General features: G+C 38.8%; 1 protein-coding gene across 9 annotated transcripts in view; it reads left to right on the top strand.

The window, feature by feature from the left end:
- Nucleotides 1-6,227, top strand: part of CABIN1 (calcineurin binding protein 1) — a 121,437-nt gene extending 115,210 nt beyond the window's left edge. For 8 of the 9 annotated variants that reach the window (XM_072879981.1, XM_072879980.1, XM_072879975.1 and 5 more), the window contains 3 exons: nucleotides 2,130-2,294; nucleotides 4,104-4,330; nucleotides 4,831-6,227. In XM_072879981.1, the coding sequence (XP_072736082.1) occupies nucleotides 2,130-2,294; nucleotides 4,104-4,330; nucleotides 4,831-4,974 (536 nt within the window). In that variant the 3' untranslated portion in view covers nucleotides 4,975-6,227. The remainder of the gene's footprint in view (nucleotides 1-2,129; nucleotides 2,295-4,103; nucleotides 4,331-4,830) is intronic. The other variant, XM_072879979.1, reaches the window with a different exon arrangement.
- Nucleotides 6,228-16,603: the final 10,376 nt, after the last annotated feature.

The raw sequence follows: 16,603 nt of genomic DNA, 5'->3' as shown, positions 1-16,603 counted from the left end.
TGGAGTAAGTTAAAAAGGAGTTGACTTCTTAGCTGTCTTGTAGGATAATCTTCTGAAATCATCATTTTCATCTTGCTTTTCTTCAAATATTGACGTAATGTTCCTTTCTATCTTTTGATCAAGTGTCTTGTAGCCATTTCAGTGTAGGAGTCTTCTGGGTTTAGACTACAGCTTATCGTCAGACGCTAGCAGTGTAATGGGATATGTGTGTATTGGCTTCAGGCCACGTTAGGGCTGATCCTTGTTCGTACAGTCTCTTGTACTTTGTCAGCATGTGGTTAAATCATACGTGTATCTGGTATAAAGGGCAGGCAAATACACAAAATGATCCTTCAGCTATCCTCTGCTTCTTAAACAGGGAAACAATGAATTGTGATTTTCGTAGTCAAGATTCCTGTAGTTAAGTACTTCCTTCTGTGTTGTTTTTAAGCTGATTTGGTCTATTAATACAATATATGTATAGATGAAACTATTATTTTCCTGCTTCCAATGCTGTATTTTGAAGTATCCATAGAGAAATGTGCAAGAGAGTGCTGAGAATGAGAACTACATTCTTCTGCATTAGACCTTTCCATTTTATGCTTGATAGTGAGTGGAACATCACAGAACAGAAGCTGCCTCTGATTTGTGCTGTAGTGTGTGACCTTTCCTTTTTGGGAACTATTGGAGAATTCTCTACAAGCAAACTAATTTATCCTAAGGCTTACATTGGCTATCAGCTACAAGTTTAGATGATGGGTTCTTTCCTTTACCAATGAAAATTAGTGGATGAAAGAACTTAACGGCCTGCTTTGGTAAGCCTTTTTTTGTACAAATTATTCAAGGACCCTAGAAAATCTAATTCATTAAAAAAGTTGCATCTTTCTAACTGCATTGATCTGCCTTTTACCACGCTGTTAGGCTGTAATGTTGTCTTAGGCATTTTCTGCAAGGGAAACTCTCATACAGGAGAATATTACCATGGTAAATTCCAAGTTCTTATCTACATTGATGAAGATGGATAAGTGTTTTCAACACTTGAGGGGGTGGGAGTATTTTTCCAATGAGGAAAGGTTGAAATATATATTCCTTTTTAAGACATCATACTGTCAAAATCCTAAATTAATTTAGAGCATGGACATATCAAGAATTTTAGAGCAAGTTAGACTGTGAATATTGCATCTGCTGCTCTGTGATAGATGTCTGTGCACACCTTAGCCTGTGTAAATATAAGGTGATTCAAATTAGACTAGACAGCCCTTTGTTTTTGAAGGATATCTTCATTTTTATCAGAGAATAAGAGCTTGTTTGTGTGTCCGTAGCCTTGAAAGGCTAGCTGCTGTTTCAGTCTGCCCTTCCCAGAAAGGGCATCAGTAGCTCTCAGTAGTTCAGTGAAAATTGCTCTTGTTATGTACAATATGCAGCTCAGTGTATAAGAAAACTGGTTTAACACTGCATTAATTTAAAAGCAGATAGAGCTGGTATGTAATAAAGAGACTGTACACAGATATACACGGATGCTGAGTTATAAACATCCCAAGTTCTGGAATAGCAGAAGGTGGGAATTTTAGACTAACGTATTTACAGTGGACATATCAGTGAAAAGTGGGCATTTAGTATAACTTGATATTGGTTTCATAAAAAACAGATTTGTCCCTGTTACTGGATGTTTACAGTAATTAATATTACTTACCAGTAAGCTGCACTTCAGTGTAGCATGTACCTGTGGTTGCAGACCAGAGAGGGGACCCATCAGTCACAGCTGGCTCATCATTAAGGGCAATGGATTTTGCTCTGCATGCATGGCAGGTGTTTCAACCCTCACATCTCCAAAGGAGAATGGTCAGTTGCATGTGTTTTTCTTGCAGCTGTGCAGAGATAACAAAATGTCATACACAATAATTTTTTCTTTCACTTTTAAAATGACATTTACTTTCTTTTTTTAAGAGATTGAATTGATGGCATCAAGTATGAAAAAGTTGGTATTGCCATCTTAGCTTGCCAATATTTAATTTCACTCATGTTACGGTTTAGAAATAGAGCCAGGGTTAAAAAAAATTTCTACCAGTTGGTTAGACAGCAAAAGGATCAAGGCTTAGGAGAGAGATCAGGATGTCTCCTAATCTGTGAATTATATTTCATTAATAAAGAGGAAGAAGAGCTTGAAGTGCCTTTGGAGGGGCTTGGATTTCAGCAACAGGAGTCACGGCTTTGTCAGCAGATGAAAATGGCTACTGTTGCACCATCACCAGAGCCTGTTTGCTGGCAAGTGGAATCGGTGACCAGCACAAATTTGGGACATGTTTGTACCCAAGGTAGGAGCTTTCTGTGCTTCAGAGAATTCTGGAAATGGGTGGTTAGCTGTGGATCAGTCTGTAGGGATTGATCGATGGATAGTTGTGATGCATATTCCTCAGTTTCTCTGCCTGCCTTCCAGTCAAGTATTCCAGAGTTTAGAGGCATTCCTGGCAATGTCCCAGCTTCCTGGGAAAGTGTCTTGTCGTCCCTTAATGGTTATTCTTTTTGGTGCATGACTCACATGCTAAATACCACGGCAGCAAAGCCAAATAAAAAACTACCCAGTACCAGGCTATCACGCTATATAGTTTGTGCATCCTTTAAAGTAGAATTTTTCTTAATTGAAATCTTACATGGGGCAATATGACAACGCTTTGGATTACACTATTGGAATATTTAGCAGAAGGAAATGATTTTTCACAAAACCTGACTCAGTCTGAGTAAACATAAAAACCAGCATTATAGCAGTTAACGCTTTCTATCCCTCCTCTTCCCCCTTCCCAAGAGAAGTAGGAGTTGGTGTTTTAATTGAAAAAATGTAAAACTTGATATTTCAGGCAGGCATAATCTAGATATTCATGTTTGGGTTATCTTGTATTTCCTTATTTGTGAGAGGCAGATTATCCTGTGTCTGATTACTGCAACATTTCTGGTACTCTACTCTGAAATGATTGGCTGCCCATGGAGACGGGTCACTGACCTTGATGGAAAGCCATGCCTCATCTGTTGTGGCAGTTCTTACATTCTTGTGTACAGTTGAGTACATACAATTCAATTTTACATCCCTTAGTAGCTAGTTCTACTGCTGGTTGTTTTTCAGGATAGCATCAGGAAGCTGGCATTTTATTTTGCTGTGTTTAAGTGGCCATGTCAGTTCCAGAAATCTGCAAGAGATGGATTTGACAAGACTGAATCTGTAAAAATGTATATGAACACCTGCCATTATTATCAGTCTGAGATAGACTCTGGTGTTTGCATTCATATAACTTTAAAAAAAAAATAGTTTTGACTCCATATGAAGCAGCATTATTAGTAAGAAATCAAGAAATCTCTTTTAACAAATTCTCCGTTTTTAATGTGAGAGCACTGTCTTCTACTGGTTATTGTTGCATATATATAATTTTGTAACGTGATAGTGCCCAAGGAAGGGCCAGATCGCTCTTTACTTCCTGAGATGAGCCCTGTCTGAGCAAGTCTGCATTGTAAAGACCACAAGCTGAGACACTTGGGAAGTATGTGGAAACTAGTGTGGCAGACAGTGGCATGAGCACACCAAGGAGGTTTTTATGGCAGGATTTGAAAAGAGTAATGAGGAAATTTTGACAGGCGTTACCATACATTTTTCTTAAATTGTTGAGGAGTTGCTGTCTCAGTAATTAAAGAGGTAATGCTATGGGGGAGGAAATTAAGACTCATAAGTAAAGCTAAGTAGTTTTATTTGTTGCATTACAGAATGGAGAGGCAGTTAGAGATTGCAAAGATAAGATGATTGCATCTGAAACAACAAGTGGGAAAATGGTGTTTGTAGTAGCCTTCTAACTAGATGTAGATGGGTCAGTGCTACACTGCCACTTGTCATGCTTGGTCAGACTGAGTTTCTGCTGTCTGGTAAGATTTTTTTTTTAAAATTATTTCTGGATTCCAGTTGTCATTATAGAATCTTGAGGCACTTTCTTCTTCTGTTTCTAAGCCTTAATTAAAAGCAAGGCTTGAAGAAAGGCCTTTTGAGTCAGCCATATGTCTAACAATGAACCGTTCCCTCTTCTTTGACATCTGAAATCCTAGATAGCTTCCTAACATGTTTTTTCTTATTATTTTCTGTTTAGCCTCCAGTTCCAAGCCTGAACTCAGCTCCAGTTCACAGACTTTGGGAAGTCAGCAGAACAAGACAGATGGCACCCGAGTAAAAACTCGCATTCTGCCCAACATGCCAAAGCTTTTCATACCTTCATCTGTCACCAAATTTCCACCTGAGATCACTGTCACTCCACCCACTCCCACCCTCCTTTCTCCAAAGGGCAGCATTTCAGAAGAGACCAAGCAAAAATTAAAGGTAATAAAAGGGAAACAGTAATTTTTTTAGATTATTGTTTTTATCTTAATTCTCCCCTCAGTAAAATACTTGTATGAAAGGAGCAACAGTTCCTGTCCCCAGTTCGTAACCGGAGATAGAATAAGTAGTAGAAGAAGATGCTAGCTGTTATCAACAGGAACCAGTTTTAAAGGACTGGTGAAATATTGGCCATGGGTGAAATCATAGCTCTTCTAGTCCTTACCGCTTTTCTGAGAGAATTAGGAAGAATTACAGAAATGGGTGAGGGAGCTAGTGCAGCCATTGCAATTCTTAGGTTAGTGGAAGCTAGCAGAATATTAAGTGTGGGGAAGCCTACTGGTAAATGTTATGTTGTTTCACATTAGGATGCCATATCTTTTATAGAAGTAAGAGAGCTATTGAATGTGAAGGAATAGCAACCAGTTGGCTTTTATCCCTGTGATTATGGGTTTATCCTGACTATTTAGCAATATATTCTTTCTCTCTCTTTTTGGGATCAGTCTGCTATTTTGTCTGCTCAGTCTGCAGCGAATGTAAAGAAGGAGAGCCTTTGTCAGCCAGCTTTGGAAATCTTAGAGACCTCAAGCCAGGAGTCCTCACTGGAAAGTGATACTGATGAAGATGATGACTACATGGACATATGAATGAATTCTGGCCATCATCAACACCAACCATATAACCATTCTTCTTGTTGCCAGCATCTCTGGCAGTCGAAACATCTTCGTTGGCATTACTCTCCATTTAATCCACATCATTGCGTTCTTCACTTTCATTACCTTTGTTATCACCACTACCACTTGTATTGCCTTCAAAATCTTCGCCATTCTCCCCATCATGGTGCTTGATGGAAAGAATGATTGTTTACCAGGGAGTTAATTAATTTGGACCACGCTGTCACCTTTAACTTCAGTAAATGCAAGGATGTTTTGAGCTGCAACTCACATCTCTCTACTGTTCCTGCTTCTTCAAACCAGAGCCTTGGGAGTCACTCCAATAGCTCTTTTCTATAGCATTTTCTTCCTTTTAGTCGACTTTTTGCATTTTCCCCACTAGTTAAGTTTTTCCCCCAATAATTCAACAACCTAATGTCTGTCTAGCCATGCCAGGATTAGTCCAACAGCTCCTTTTAAGGTGAATGGAGTAGGAAAAATTTGCTGAGCTGGTAGAGGTTTTAATTGCATCAAGGAAGTTTATGGCTTTGTTGCGGGGCAAGAAGGGTGAGCTGAGAGTCTGTCAGCTCCTTGGCACTGCTGGGTGCTTTGTTGGAATTTGACTCGGTGACAATAGGCAAAGAACCAGCTTTTCCAGGCAGAGAGGTTGGCCTCCCATTTGTGCTCATTTCACACCAATGTATGAGGTCCAGCAAAAATGATCTACCTGAATGTTGGCTTACAGAACTGATCTTTCCAGAATTGTCTTACAGTCCCTTCTCTTCTAATGCCTTGGACAAGCATTTTGAATTGGGGGCTAGATGATATTTTTATGGTGGTATTGAAAAAACTTGAAAGATTTCAATACCATTTCAGTAATGTCTGTTTTTTACAGAATGACACGAAAAGGTGTTTTTTATCTATCTGCAGAGGGACTGCTCACAGTTATTTATATGGGAAAATAATGGTAACAAAGATCCTTTTTTTTTTTCTACTAAATGTTAACTTGGTAAAATAATGAATGCAAACCATGCAAAAAAAAATACATGTCACACACTATATATACACACGTGTACACCCACACACATATATATATGTGTATGTACATATATATATGTATGTATATGAAAAAAGAAAATGCATACAGCTTGCAATGTCAGATTTCTTTGTGTTTGGGGGAGGTGGTTTTCTGTAAAATGCAGAGCTTTGTATAAACTTTTGTTTTTTTCTAATAAAGTTGAAATCTACTGTTGTCTCTGTCTGAGAGGGCAAGGTGCCATGGTTCTGGAAAAAGTACTACTCCTCCCTTCCTTTTATTTCTTGGATAAGAAGGTAGTGAAGGAAGGGGGTGGGGGGAAGCCTCTTCCTTTTCTGAAGACTGCCAGAGCTCTTCGGATGGGTTTGGTCTTGTGTGACCCAGAACCTGGGTCAGCCAGTGTTGCCAAGATTGCCTGCAAACGAGTTCACTTCCCCATTGAGACATGATCTGAATTCTTTTTCAACTGTCTGAGTAACTTTGAATGCTGATGAACAACATAAGGGGGAAGACAACACATGGTGAACAGGATCACACAGAATATTTGGCTGTACAAATTAGCATTTAATCCACTATTACAGTGATCGCTCTCATTCACCCTAAGAATGGTGAATGGACCCTGGATAAAAAGAAGCAGCATCAAACTTTGTATTGCAAGTTTATTCCCATATTCTGGGTTATTTGTTTTGAAGAAAATGTAATTTGTAAGCAAGTGACCATGTACATTTTGGGCACATTAGCAACTGTTCGTGTAACTTGTTCACTTACTACAAGTGATAGGTAAGCTGGATGCAACCGATGTGGAAAAGATTAGGTAACTGAATGGTAAAAGCAAATGGCTATTTTCAATAGTAATATGTTTTCAGTGTTTGCTCTTTAATTTGGTGTAAGTTATAAATACAGTGTATAGCATACTGGATAGCCATTGACTGGTAATAGGCTATGGTAGCTTTAGATTATCAGGCATAATCTTTATTTTTTTATAAGATAGCACAGGAAAAAGTAAATCAGCTTCTTATGAGAAATGGAACGCAACTCAGAGGATGTAATTCTAAATAGGGCTCTTTCACCCAAAGAGAGTAGACTACATAGGCTTTTTGGCTAATGTATATTCTTAAATGTATGGCTAACTTTAAGATCACATTTAAATTCTTAGGTCTGTGCTTCTGGCATGGGATTGATATATGAAGACAGAGCATTTTATTTTCTTAATTCAATTTGGTCAATGAAAATGGTTGTTTTCCTTTATTATTCTTCAGGATTTCTTGGCATTAGGCATTTTGCCTTTTTTTTTTTTTTCCCCCTTTCTCCAGAGCTTGCTGAAATGTCTGATCTTGAGCTTTCTTTTGACTTCTAGTCCTGCTTTTTGAGAAGGATTTAATTTTTTGCTGGTTAAGGAAAGGTAGAACAATAAGTGAAACTGTTCCTATCAGCAAAGAGAGCTGGACTTTGCTGATCTGTTCTAAACTCATTTTAATCTTCAAACTACACAACTGTGCAACTTGTTTTATCCTGTATTCAAAACTCTCACCTGTTTTTCCTTTTTTTTTTTTAATCTGTGATCTTTTATTCACATTGTGCTCTTGGGTAGCTCAAGGACTTTTTCTCAAGCTCAAGAAGTTACTGAGGCTGAACTACACAGGCCACCTCCTTCAAATGCTTCCCTTCTGCTCATGACTAAATTGTGTGTTGCTCAGCTGTGGGCCATCTTCCACAATGGGTATTACTGCTGATGTATGCTAGAGGAGCCGTTCTTCTTCTATACGTGTGAAATCATCTCTCTGTAAGTACAGTTTATGTAGTTCTTCAGTTCAAGGAGCCATATTCTGAAGTGAAGATCACTGGATGCATTTACATACAATGTTTGTCTGAAGCACCATCCCTGAAGGTACTTGGAGCAAGAACTGCAAATCCTTACAAAGAGAAGTATTCACTTTATATGGCATCTTATGAAGCCTGGCAATATAATTTTGTGGAATTTTCAAGGAAAAAAAGCATTATGGTAAAACTGCAGTTAGCTATGAGTTTACTTGAAGTAATTTATTTTATTTCAGTCTAATCCTAGTTGTAATAGTTTCAAATCCAAGTATAGGCAAGGTCCAACTTACCAAGTAGCATATCAAACGTAAACACAACATCTGTCTTCAGGATTTACTGGGTAATCGTTGCTTCTGGAATCTCAGCGTTCCCAGGTGTCTTTCTAATGTGCCAGACAAATAAATGGCAGCTACTGAAGTATATTACTTTTGTATTTTTTTGGTTTGGTTTTTCTCTGTGAAGCTATAGGGACAGGAATGTCTGGTGCCTAAAGTAAACTTAAAGGTAGGGTCTGTGACCAAGTGGGGTGAGGGGGAGGTCACCCCCCCCACACCCCGCCAGAAAAGCCAAACTTAAGATTTCCAGGCAAATAGCTAAAACATCTTTGTTCCAAAGCAAACAGAAAAATAAATTATTTTGAATCAGATGTTGAGAGTAATTTGTGGATAGTTGATATACTTCAGTGCTGTTACTGGGCATTGTTTTTACACATGGTAAGATACCTTTCACTGATCATTGTTAAGGTATATAGTACTGGGATTTGGCTGTGTTTAATGCAATTTCATTTCCGGGCACAAGGATTATATAATCTATGTATAGTTAAGACCATTGAGACTTTATCTCTCTGAGGCAAGGATTAGTGTTTTACTAATAATTAATTTTGTTGGGCACAGCTGTCATTAGTGGCTTCTGCCCACTGTCTCAGAAATGGTGTTCTTCAAAGGCTAATAATGTTTCATTCCACAACCAAAATATCTAATCAAGGAAGATACCGAGTATCTTCCTTAATTTTATCATGTACTAGGGTTTGTCAGTTGTTGTCTCTTGTTTTGTTTTTTTTTAATTAGAATGAGATTTCCTCATGAATAATGAAATTAATGTCTTTTGCAGCCAAAATAAACACCATATGGTCAGGGAGAAAGGGACCAGGAAAAGTTGAGGAAGGCATGGCAGCCGAAGCTGATTAGGAGACAAAATGGACTGAATGGAAACAGAGGGGCCAGGTGAGAGTAGACTAAGTCTTACCATCCAGGGTGGGATCACACCATCATTAAATTCAACATTCTGGTTTTGGCAGTGGTGTTGATATTTCAATGAAGCTGAAGAATCCGACATGTACGTAGCTTGTGTGTACAGTGTTACACACTGTGCGAAGCTCATTTCTGTTCCTGCAGGTGCTTGTCATATTCTTTAAGGAAAAAAAGTGGCAGGGTAGATGAATTGGGATGCTCAGAAGAAAAAGCAGCAGGCATAAATCTTACGATCTCTTAGTCATGTAAAGCTGGGATGAAGAAGCTTTGTTCTTGCAGTTGAAGATGGTGGTAAGAACTTCAGTGTAGGTGCTGAATGGTCATGGCCATCTTTCCGTTTCTTCTAGCCAATGACTAGGAATCCACTAGTGCTAAGCTTTGAAGCATGTGTCAGGATTTTGGGAGTAACCTTGGGGTGCTGTACCACCGCCTGTGCGAGCCCAAGTTATGCCTTTGTGAGAACTTCCCTGTGGAGGACTCAGCTGCTGTTGTTGCAGGGCACAGTGCAACAGGTAGCATTGTGAAGGGTAACAGACCAGCATCTGAGGTTTGCTGGCTTCTGGAGGACGACTTATCTTCATTTGAACGGCTCTTTCGCATTAATACTTAGAGACTCCAGGCAAATCTCATCAGAGGTTTAAAGACACATCTCTCCTTGTTCCTACTGCTGTTTATCTAATGCCTGTATGAGGATGACACCCCATCAGCAAGCAGTTGTTAGCCAAATCCAGATCCCCTGTTCCAGTCTTCAAAGCTGTCTTAGAGCTCACTGACCTCTGTGCAGCTTTGTTTACGTAATGTGGGTATCTTGCTGCCTGTGGATTTCTTCTGGCCACAGCTGTCCCTTAAAGTATTGGGGCCATAGAGACTATATATGCAACATGCACATTTGTTTGATCACACACACACACACACAAGCCATCTCTAACAAGCACACGAGCTGTTTGCCATGTCTTTAGGAATTCGATGTTTGCAGAGGCTCCCATGCTGGCTCAAGTTGCAACCTTGCAATGCTCAGATGCAACAGCACAGTAGCTATGGATGTCGAGGGGCTTTTCTGTATATTATCTCAGAAATATTTTCTATCCTATGGATTGATTTATTCCTAATAACATGTCATGTATGAATAAGAAGAAGGCATGTGGCAGGTCTGGCTGGAGTGCAGTCTCAAGGCTGTGAGTGCATCTCTGTATAGGCCTGTGCCCAAAGTTCATCCCGTGTCACTGTCCGCTCTGGGAGCGCTAGAGGGGGCCCTAGGACAGACAAGAAAAAGAGGGGGAAAAAAAGAAAGGGAAAGGGGAAAAAAAAAAGGGAAAGGAAAAAAAAAAAAGGAAGGGAAAAAACCAACCCCCACCCCACACCAAAACCTAAAATGGATGACCAGAATCTATCTTTAAACTTCTGAAAGACTAAATTACATTGCTGGTTTTGACCTCACTTCTATCGGCTTTCTGCTACTGTACCATACGTTCTTTTCATAATATATAGTCTGATTCAAAGCAGAGGGAATGAGAATCCTCATAGTCTGTTTACAGGATTCTGTCCCATGTTCCTGGCCATAGCAAAAACCAACCAAACAAAAAGACCCCGCTCGCTTTGTTGCCATTAATACTGCAACTTAGCAGGAAAACAGGTCCGCTATAGACTTGCTTTTCACACGAAATCTGTTTGCCCCATAACTCTGTTTTTCCTTTTTTCTCCCTTTTTTTTTTTAATTCCCCTATAAAAAGCCTACTGGGTGTTTTCCATTCTCTTAATGTGCAGCATATTATAATGGGGGAGAGAAAGAGTATCTTTTAGCAGTTAATCTTGTGTAAAAGGACTCAAATAATGCTTTCAGCTTTGTCAGTGTAAATCCTGATTAATTCAATCCTAGTTCATTGCAGTGGCATGGGGTTTGTACCATTGTAACTGCGCCCAAGAGTAGGTGATAAACATGCAACTCATGGATCTGTAAAGTGTTTTGAGATAGTTTTGTTAAAGTAAAATTCTAATTATGGACAAAAATGTGTATGAAAATGATGGAAGAAATATGTAGCTTTCAAGCTTGGAAAAAATCTTGTGTAACAGTCTGTTATCTAAAGTAGTCAGGAGCTAAGATCGAGTACTGTAGTCATCTTGCAGAAATGCACGTGAAACAGGATAGTGAGGTGGAGCTGAGGCCACGAACTGACTGCAGAATCAGAAAAACAAAGTCACTTCTACCAAGGGGAAAAGTAAAATCTGTAAAGTAAAAAAAGTAAATACACTTCTGCCTGTATTTAAGATTTATCTGCGCAATTAAATGGTTGTGTATATAGCTTGGTACAAAAGCATTCAATTATATAATCCCAGTGGGAGGAACACTTCGCAATGTCTCTCTAAGTACATTGTCTTATTGAAGGAAACTGCCTGTCTAAAACCAAGTCAACATATGTGGTAAAAAGTAGCTTTTGCTCTCAGATGAGACACTGATATCCCCGTCTCAATTTTTATTTCTCAGCCTATCTTTTTCTCTTCCTTCTCTTTCAGAGACCCTGCAAACAACACTGAATTCCAGTATAAATGGAATATAAACAAAGTTCATATATGGTATAAGCATATGAGAACCACATTGGAATGGTATTCATTTAATTTTAGTTAGAGTAATGTTATTCTAACTACAAGTGAAAGGCCATGTAGCAGGCCAAAGGCATTTTAGACCTAGTGCTTCCTGTGTGAATGATTAATTGTTATGTATAACTACAGTTGGATCAAGAACCTGTCTACATATTCACATTCTTTTCTTTTTACTTCTCTGAGGTTTTTGACAGGTATGGAGGGCTGTTCACAAGAAATAATATGCAACTGAGTTTTATTTGCAAATATACATAGCATGAACTATTATCTAATATAGCACTGAACACATACTGTTCAGTAATAATTAGTAAAGGATGTTGTATGAGCAGAAAAGCTTTGTACTTTAGAAGCGTTCTTTGATTCCTTGTAATGTAAGTCACAGCAGAGATTTAATTTCCTGAAGTTACACACTAAAATGTATGAAGAGTCACATTTTCTCTTCTAAATGTGTGACTGTATATAAAATGTAACTCCTTCAATAAGATTGCAATGATCATTTTCTTTTCCTCTTAAGAGATGGCACTAGATGTATTCTCAAAGAATAGATTAACTTGTTAATTGAGCCGACATATAAAACCACCATGTTATATGAATGTCAGAAAGCAGTAGTTTGAATATGGAAATTTGTCACTTAGGAATGTCTAGACTGTATATTAGATTTCCATTAAGTTAGATTGGGTTAGAAAAAAAAATTAAGGTTTAGAAATTTATAGTGGAAGTTACTGAGCTTACAATATCAATTTGCAACGCTATGCACTCAAGTAATCAATGCAAGTTCAAACAAATAACAGTGCTGCTATGACTTTCCCAATAGACGGCACTGCTGGAAATGCTTCCTATACTTAATAAGTAAATGGGCTTTCCTGGGAGCAAAACAAAGTGTCTGACGTGTTGTCTCACAGCAAGTAGCAGTGGTACAAGATGATTTTTCAGTTTGGCTTTCTTGAACATAATAACAGCTCAGGATTGCACATCGTAAAGTATTGCTGCAAAAAGTAGTGCAGGAGTTTCCTGTTGATAACCTGGGTCTGTTGATCCCCTTGCTTTGCTAGCATAAAGAAGCCTTAAATTCTGCCCGTGCAGTTAGAACTAGCCATTGGCAGTGCTGTCAGACTGTGCACATTTCAACAGTGAGAAGACAGAGACATGGGTCTTTCTGTAGAAGCCAAACGAGCCGAGTGCATTTACTGGTACACTCTTGGATGCACTGTGATGCTTTTCATTGTCTCAAAATCACTCTTCCAATGAACTGAGCAAAGATTCTCCTACACTGGCAAGGTTTTCCAGGCCTGTACTTTTCTTTGGAAGTTGTTAAGAAAGCGGATTTTCTCAATGTAAGAAAAAAATGAGAAAGCAGTGCAGGATTGCTAGAAAGCCTACAGCCTCAGAGTCATTTTAATCCCTCGAGGTCTTCCACCGCCTCCCCCTCGGCCACAAATACATCCCTGTTCAGCTGGGATGACAGGTGCTGAGCCTGGCCTGAGCACCGCAACCCTCGCTCTGGAGGAGCAGAACAACTCCCCAGGCTGAGCTCCTCGGACATGTGTATTGGCAGCTGGTAAGAGGCAGACACAAGGTCCTTTAACAACTGCACATAATTCAGATGACTGCTCTGGAGATGTTACCGTCTAAATTAATGAGTTCACTTTTAGACAATTGACAATTGAATTAAAATGTAAGAGAGAGTCAATAGTATGTGCTTACATGCACTCCTCCTGCATTTGCTTTTTTAATAAGATTAACTTCTTGCAATTTCAGTGAAACTCAGAAATATTTATGTTACCATTATAATGCCCAGTTTGTATGGTCACATTTCAGTAATGACAACTCGGATACAAAGACAGCACAGTGCAGCAACTGACGCATTATCTAGTACTATGAAGACAAACGGAAAAGTAGCTGTAAAGAATATGAAAATATGGAAATGTTATTTCCAAGTGTAGAGAGTCTGCTGGCAAAGAGGGAGAGAGGAGGAGGACAAGATTTCTTCTAAAATATGTGCCTGATTCAACAAGGTACCTAAATATAAATGACCACTGTTGATTTCAATGAAAGTAGCAAAGGGCATCATCAGCTTATATTTCACCATAGGCTTACATTGTATACAATTTCTTTAATGACCTGAAGTATTTCTACAACTAAAATTTTGATTGAAAATAGGTGCTTTAAAATAAATAGGCTTAACTTCCTCAGTACTTGCAAACTCAAGAGTTCACAGTTAACCACTGAAAAATGCAAAAGGCCAAAGAAAGGTGGAAGTATCTCTGCTGGTAAAAATCTCAGCCCAAATGAAATTTGTGGGAGACTGAGTGACTATGAAGAATAGGCTTGGGTATGGTAGGGTGTGCAAATAAAATGACAATGTAACGTGAGGTTTAGATAACAAATCAATAGGAGTAAACAGGAACAAACTATAGTTTTAAAATTTTGCTACATTAATTTGAGAGCAGTACTAAGGAAGTCAAAATTCCCCAATTAATTCTCCCTGAAATTATGATGGCTATGGCATATAGATGAGCTTTGGAGAGCAACTGGCATTATCTACACAAGTTCCAGGAAGGGAGATCACAAAATGAAGTTAGTGATACCTGTCTTTATGTGATCCCTGGGACAGGGTGTTTATTAGGAATATCACTTTCTTTAAGAGCTTTTCTCCCCCATCCTCACTAGTTGATATTGTTCCAGCAAGGAAATCCTGGTGGCTTTCAGAACAGCAGCAGCAGAGGTGGTGATATTTACTGAATATTTACTGAGGAGAAGCTGGCTCGTTCTTGGTGTGTTCTCTCTCTGGGCTTTGTCAGTATTCACTTTCTGCACCTATTTCATAATAACACCATTGATTTATTGGCTAAATCATAAGAGTCAAAATAACTGAATTGTGCATCCAAGCTTTCCCACTAGATGGTGAGTTTTTCAATTAACCATTTATCTTCCATTTTCTATGTCCATAAAATGGAAACTATTTGTCCAAGAAAAAAAAAGAAACCACCACCCCAAATGGCCACTGAATTTGAAGCTAAGACATTTTTATATATCTTAAATTGTTTATAATTTTATCTTCAAACCAATTTTAGTTAAAACTATGGCTTTTTTCATTTTGAGTGAATTAATATTAATATCCACTAGGAACCCCTCCCATAGTTGAGTTAAAAAAGAGCAATACAGAAAGTCACCTGAATTTTTGTCATGGTGAATAACACATAGCTTCCCATGAGCAGAATTCTGGAGAAGACTAACAAGTGTCTGCTTATATAAGTGTAGAACACGTTCAGTTTTTTTGAGAGTCCTTAGCTCTGATTGCTGAGAAATTGGGATAATTCAGTGCAGCAAAAACAAGTCTTTTTTTCTAATCAACACTTACTTGGATTTTTCAGTTTTTCCCATTCCCCAGTTGAAATTTCCTGTGTCTTGTAACCATTTAACAATATGTTACTAACCATCCATTATGTCCTGCCTTATTCTCTTTTAGATGAAAGAGCCATGTAAAAAAAGAAATCGCCAACACCTGTGACTGAATTTGAGCGATAATGTCAATGGAATTAACACATTGCCATTGTTGAATGGTCTCCTGTGGTTGTATAAACATCAAGGTAACACATTTCCAAAGCAGAAGACGTTACTGCTGCGATACTGTTGTTTTGAGAATATTTCCTTACTGCCAAAATACTGATGTAGATTTAGTATTTTGCCTGGTAGAGGATGATGGTTAAAAAAAAAAGGGGGGGGTGGGTGTTGATTTTGCTGCTTTTATTTTTGCTGAATTCTGGTTTATTTGCTGAAGAAAACCTATTACATTGTTTGGCTAAACATGGAATGAGAGTGCAAGTATGTTGAGGTTTATTTAAGATGACCTCTCATTGGCAAATACATTTAAATGACAGCTCTCTTATGGGCCTAATTCCATTTCTGAAGAAGATATTCTGGAAAAGCTGGGGCAGAACTGCCTTCAGGAAACCCAGGATTCTTTAGCCTGGGGAGAGTTTGCTCGAGAATAATTGTCTCCCGCACTAGCTTCAGGCATTAGCATAACTTTCATCTCTGTGAACAGAAATAGGCTCAGGCTTAAATACGTTTGGTATGTTGCTGAGTAAAATGTTGGTAAGGTGCAAGGTTCGGTTTTAACTTAGAGGACGGCAAACAAATCGTGCGGCCAGGCTAGTCAGGTAACTTTTTAACGGTGATAATCCTACTGTAGGCTCATTGTCAGTGTCTCACCTAATGCAAGAGAGAAGTAACTAATGTGGATGCTGCACAGAAACTGTTTTTAATTCCTTGTGGCATAAAACCATTGACAATGGCTGCAACTACAGAAGCCAGAGCTGGTCAGTTAGGATATGCAGGTAACAGTAATGATTTCCTTTATTGTGAGCTTCCTGATCCCGGTTGCAAATGGAAAAAGAACCTGTATTTCTGCAAGTATATTTTCATTTGTCTTCAGGCAAGAAAACAGGTAGTAAGTGCTAAACCAGAACCTTTTATCTGACAAGTTCCCTTCCTAAATACCCCTTGTTATGTGAGTTTTACTTCTCTACAGTCACCTTTAAACAATGAGTCAATGGATTTGTTGCATTTCTACTAGTCGGAGACCATAACCCAGTATTGAAAGGTGGGAAGTCAATCTCAAGGCTGACCTCACTTACCAGGCAAAGACATACATATCCCTCTCCAGCATCAATGTGACACTGCCGCTGCCTCTACCAGAGCTAAATCTGTTCTGGAAAAAAGGACTTCAGTTTGCAAAGCTGAATCTGGCACTTTCATGAACATTAGGGCTGAAACAGAAGAGAGGGAGGTATTGTCCATCCTGGTTGTTTGTTGCGAGAACAGCCCTGGGTTGGATTGTTCAAAGGAGAAGACTTTTTGGCACAGAGTATGTTCTGTTTCTGGACTATCTTGGGAAACGGGGTAGAAAAGAAAGTTG

The sequence above is a fragment of the Ciconia boyciana genome, chromosome 15 (genome assembly GCF_034638445.1).
Source record: "Ciconia boyciana chromosome 15, ASM3463844v1, whole genome shotgun sequence".
NCBI classification, from domain to species: Eukaryota; Metazoa; Chordata; class Aves; order Ciconiiformes; family Ciconiidae; genus Ciconia; species Ciconia boyciana.
Note: the sequence above shows the minus strand (reverse complement) of the source record. Positions and strands in the feature narration are given on the sequence as shown.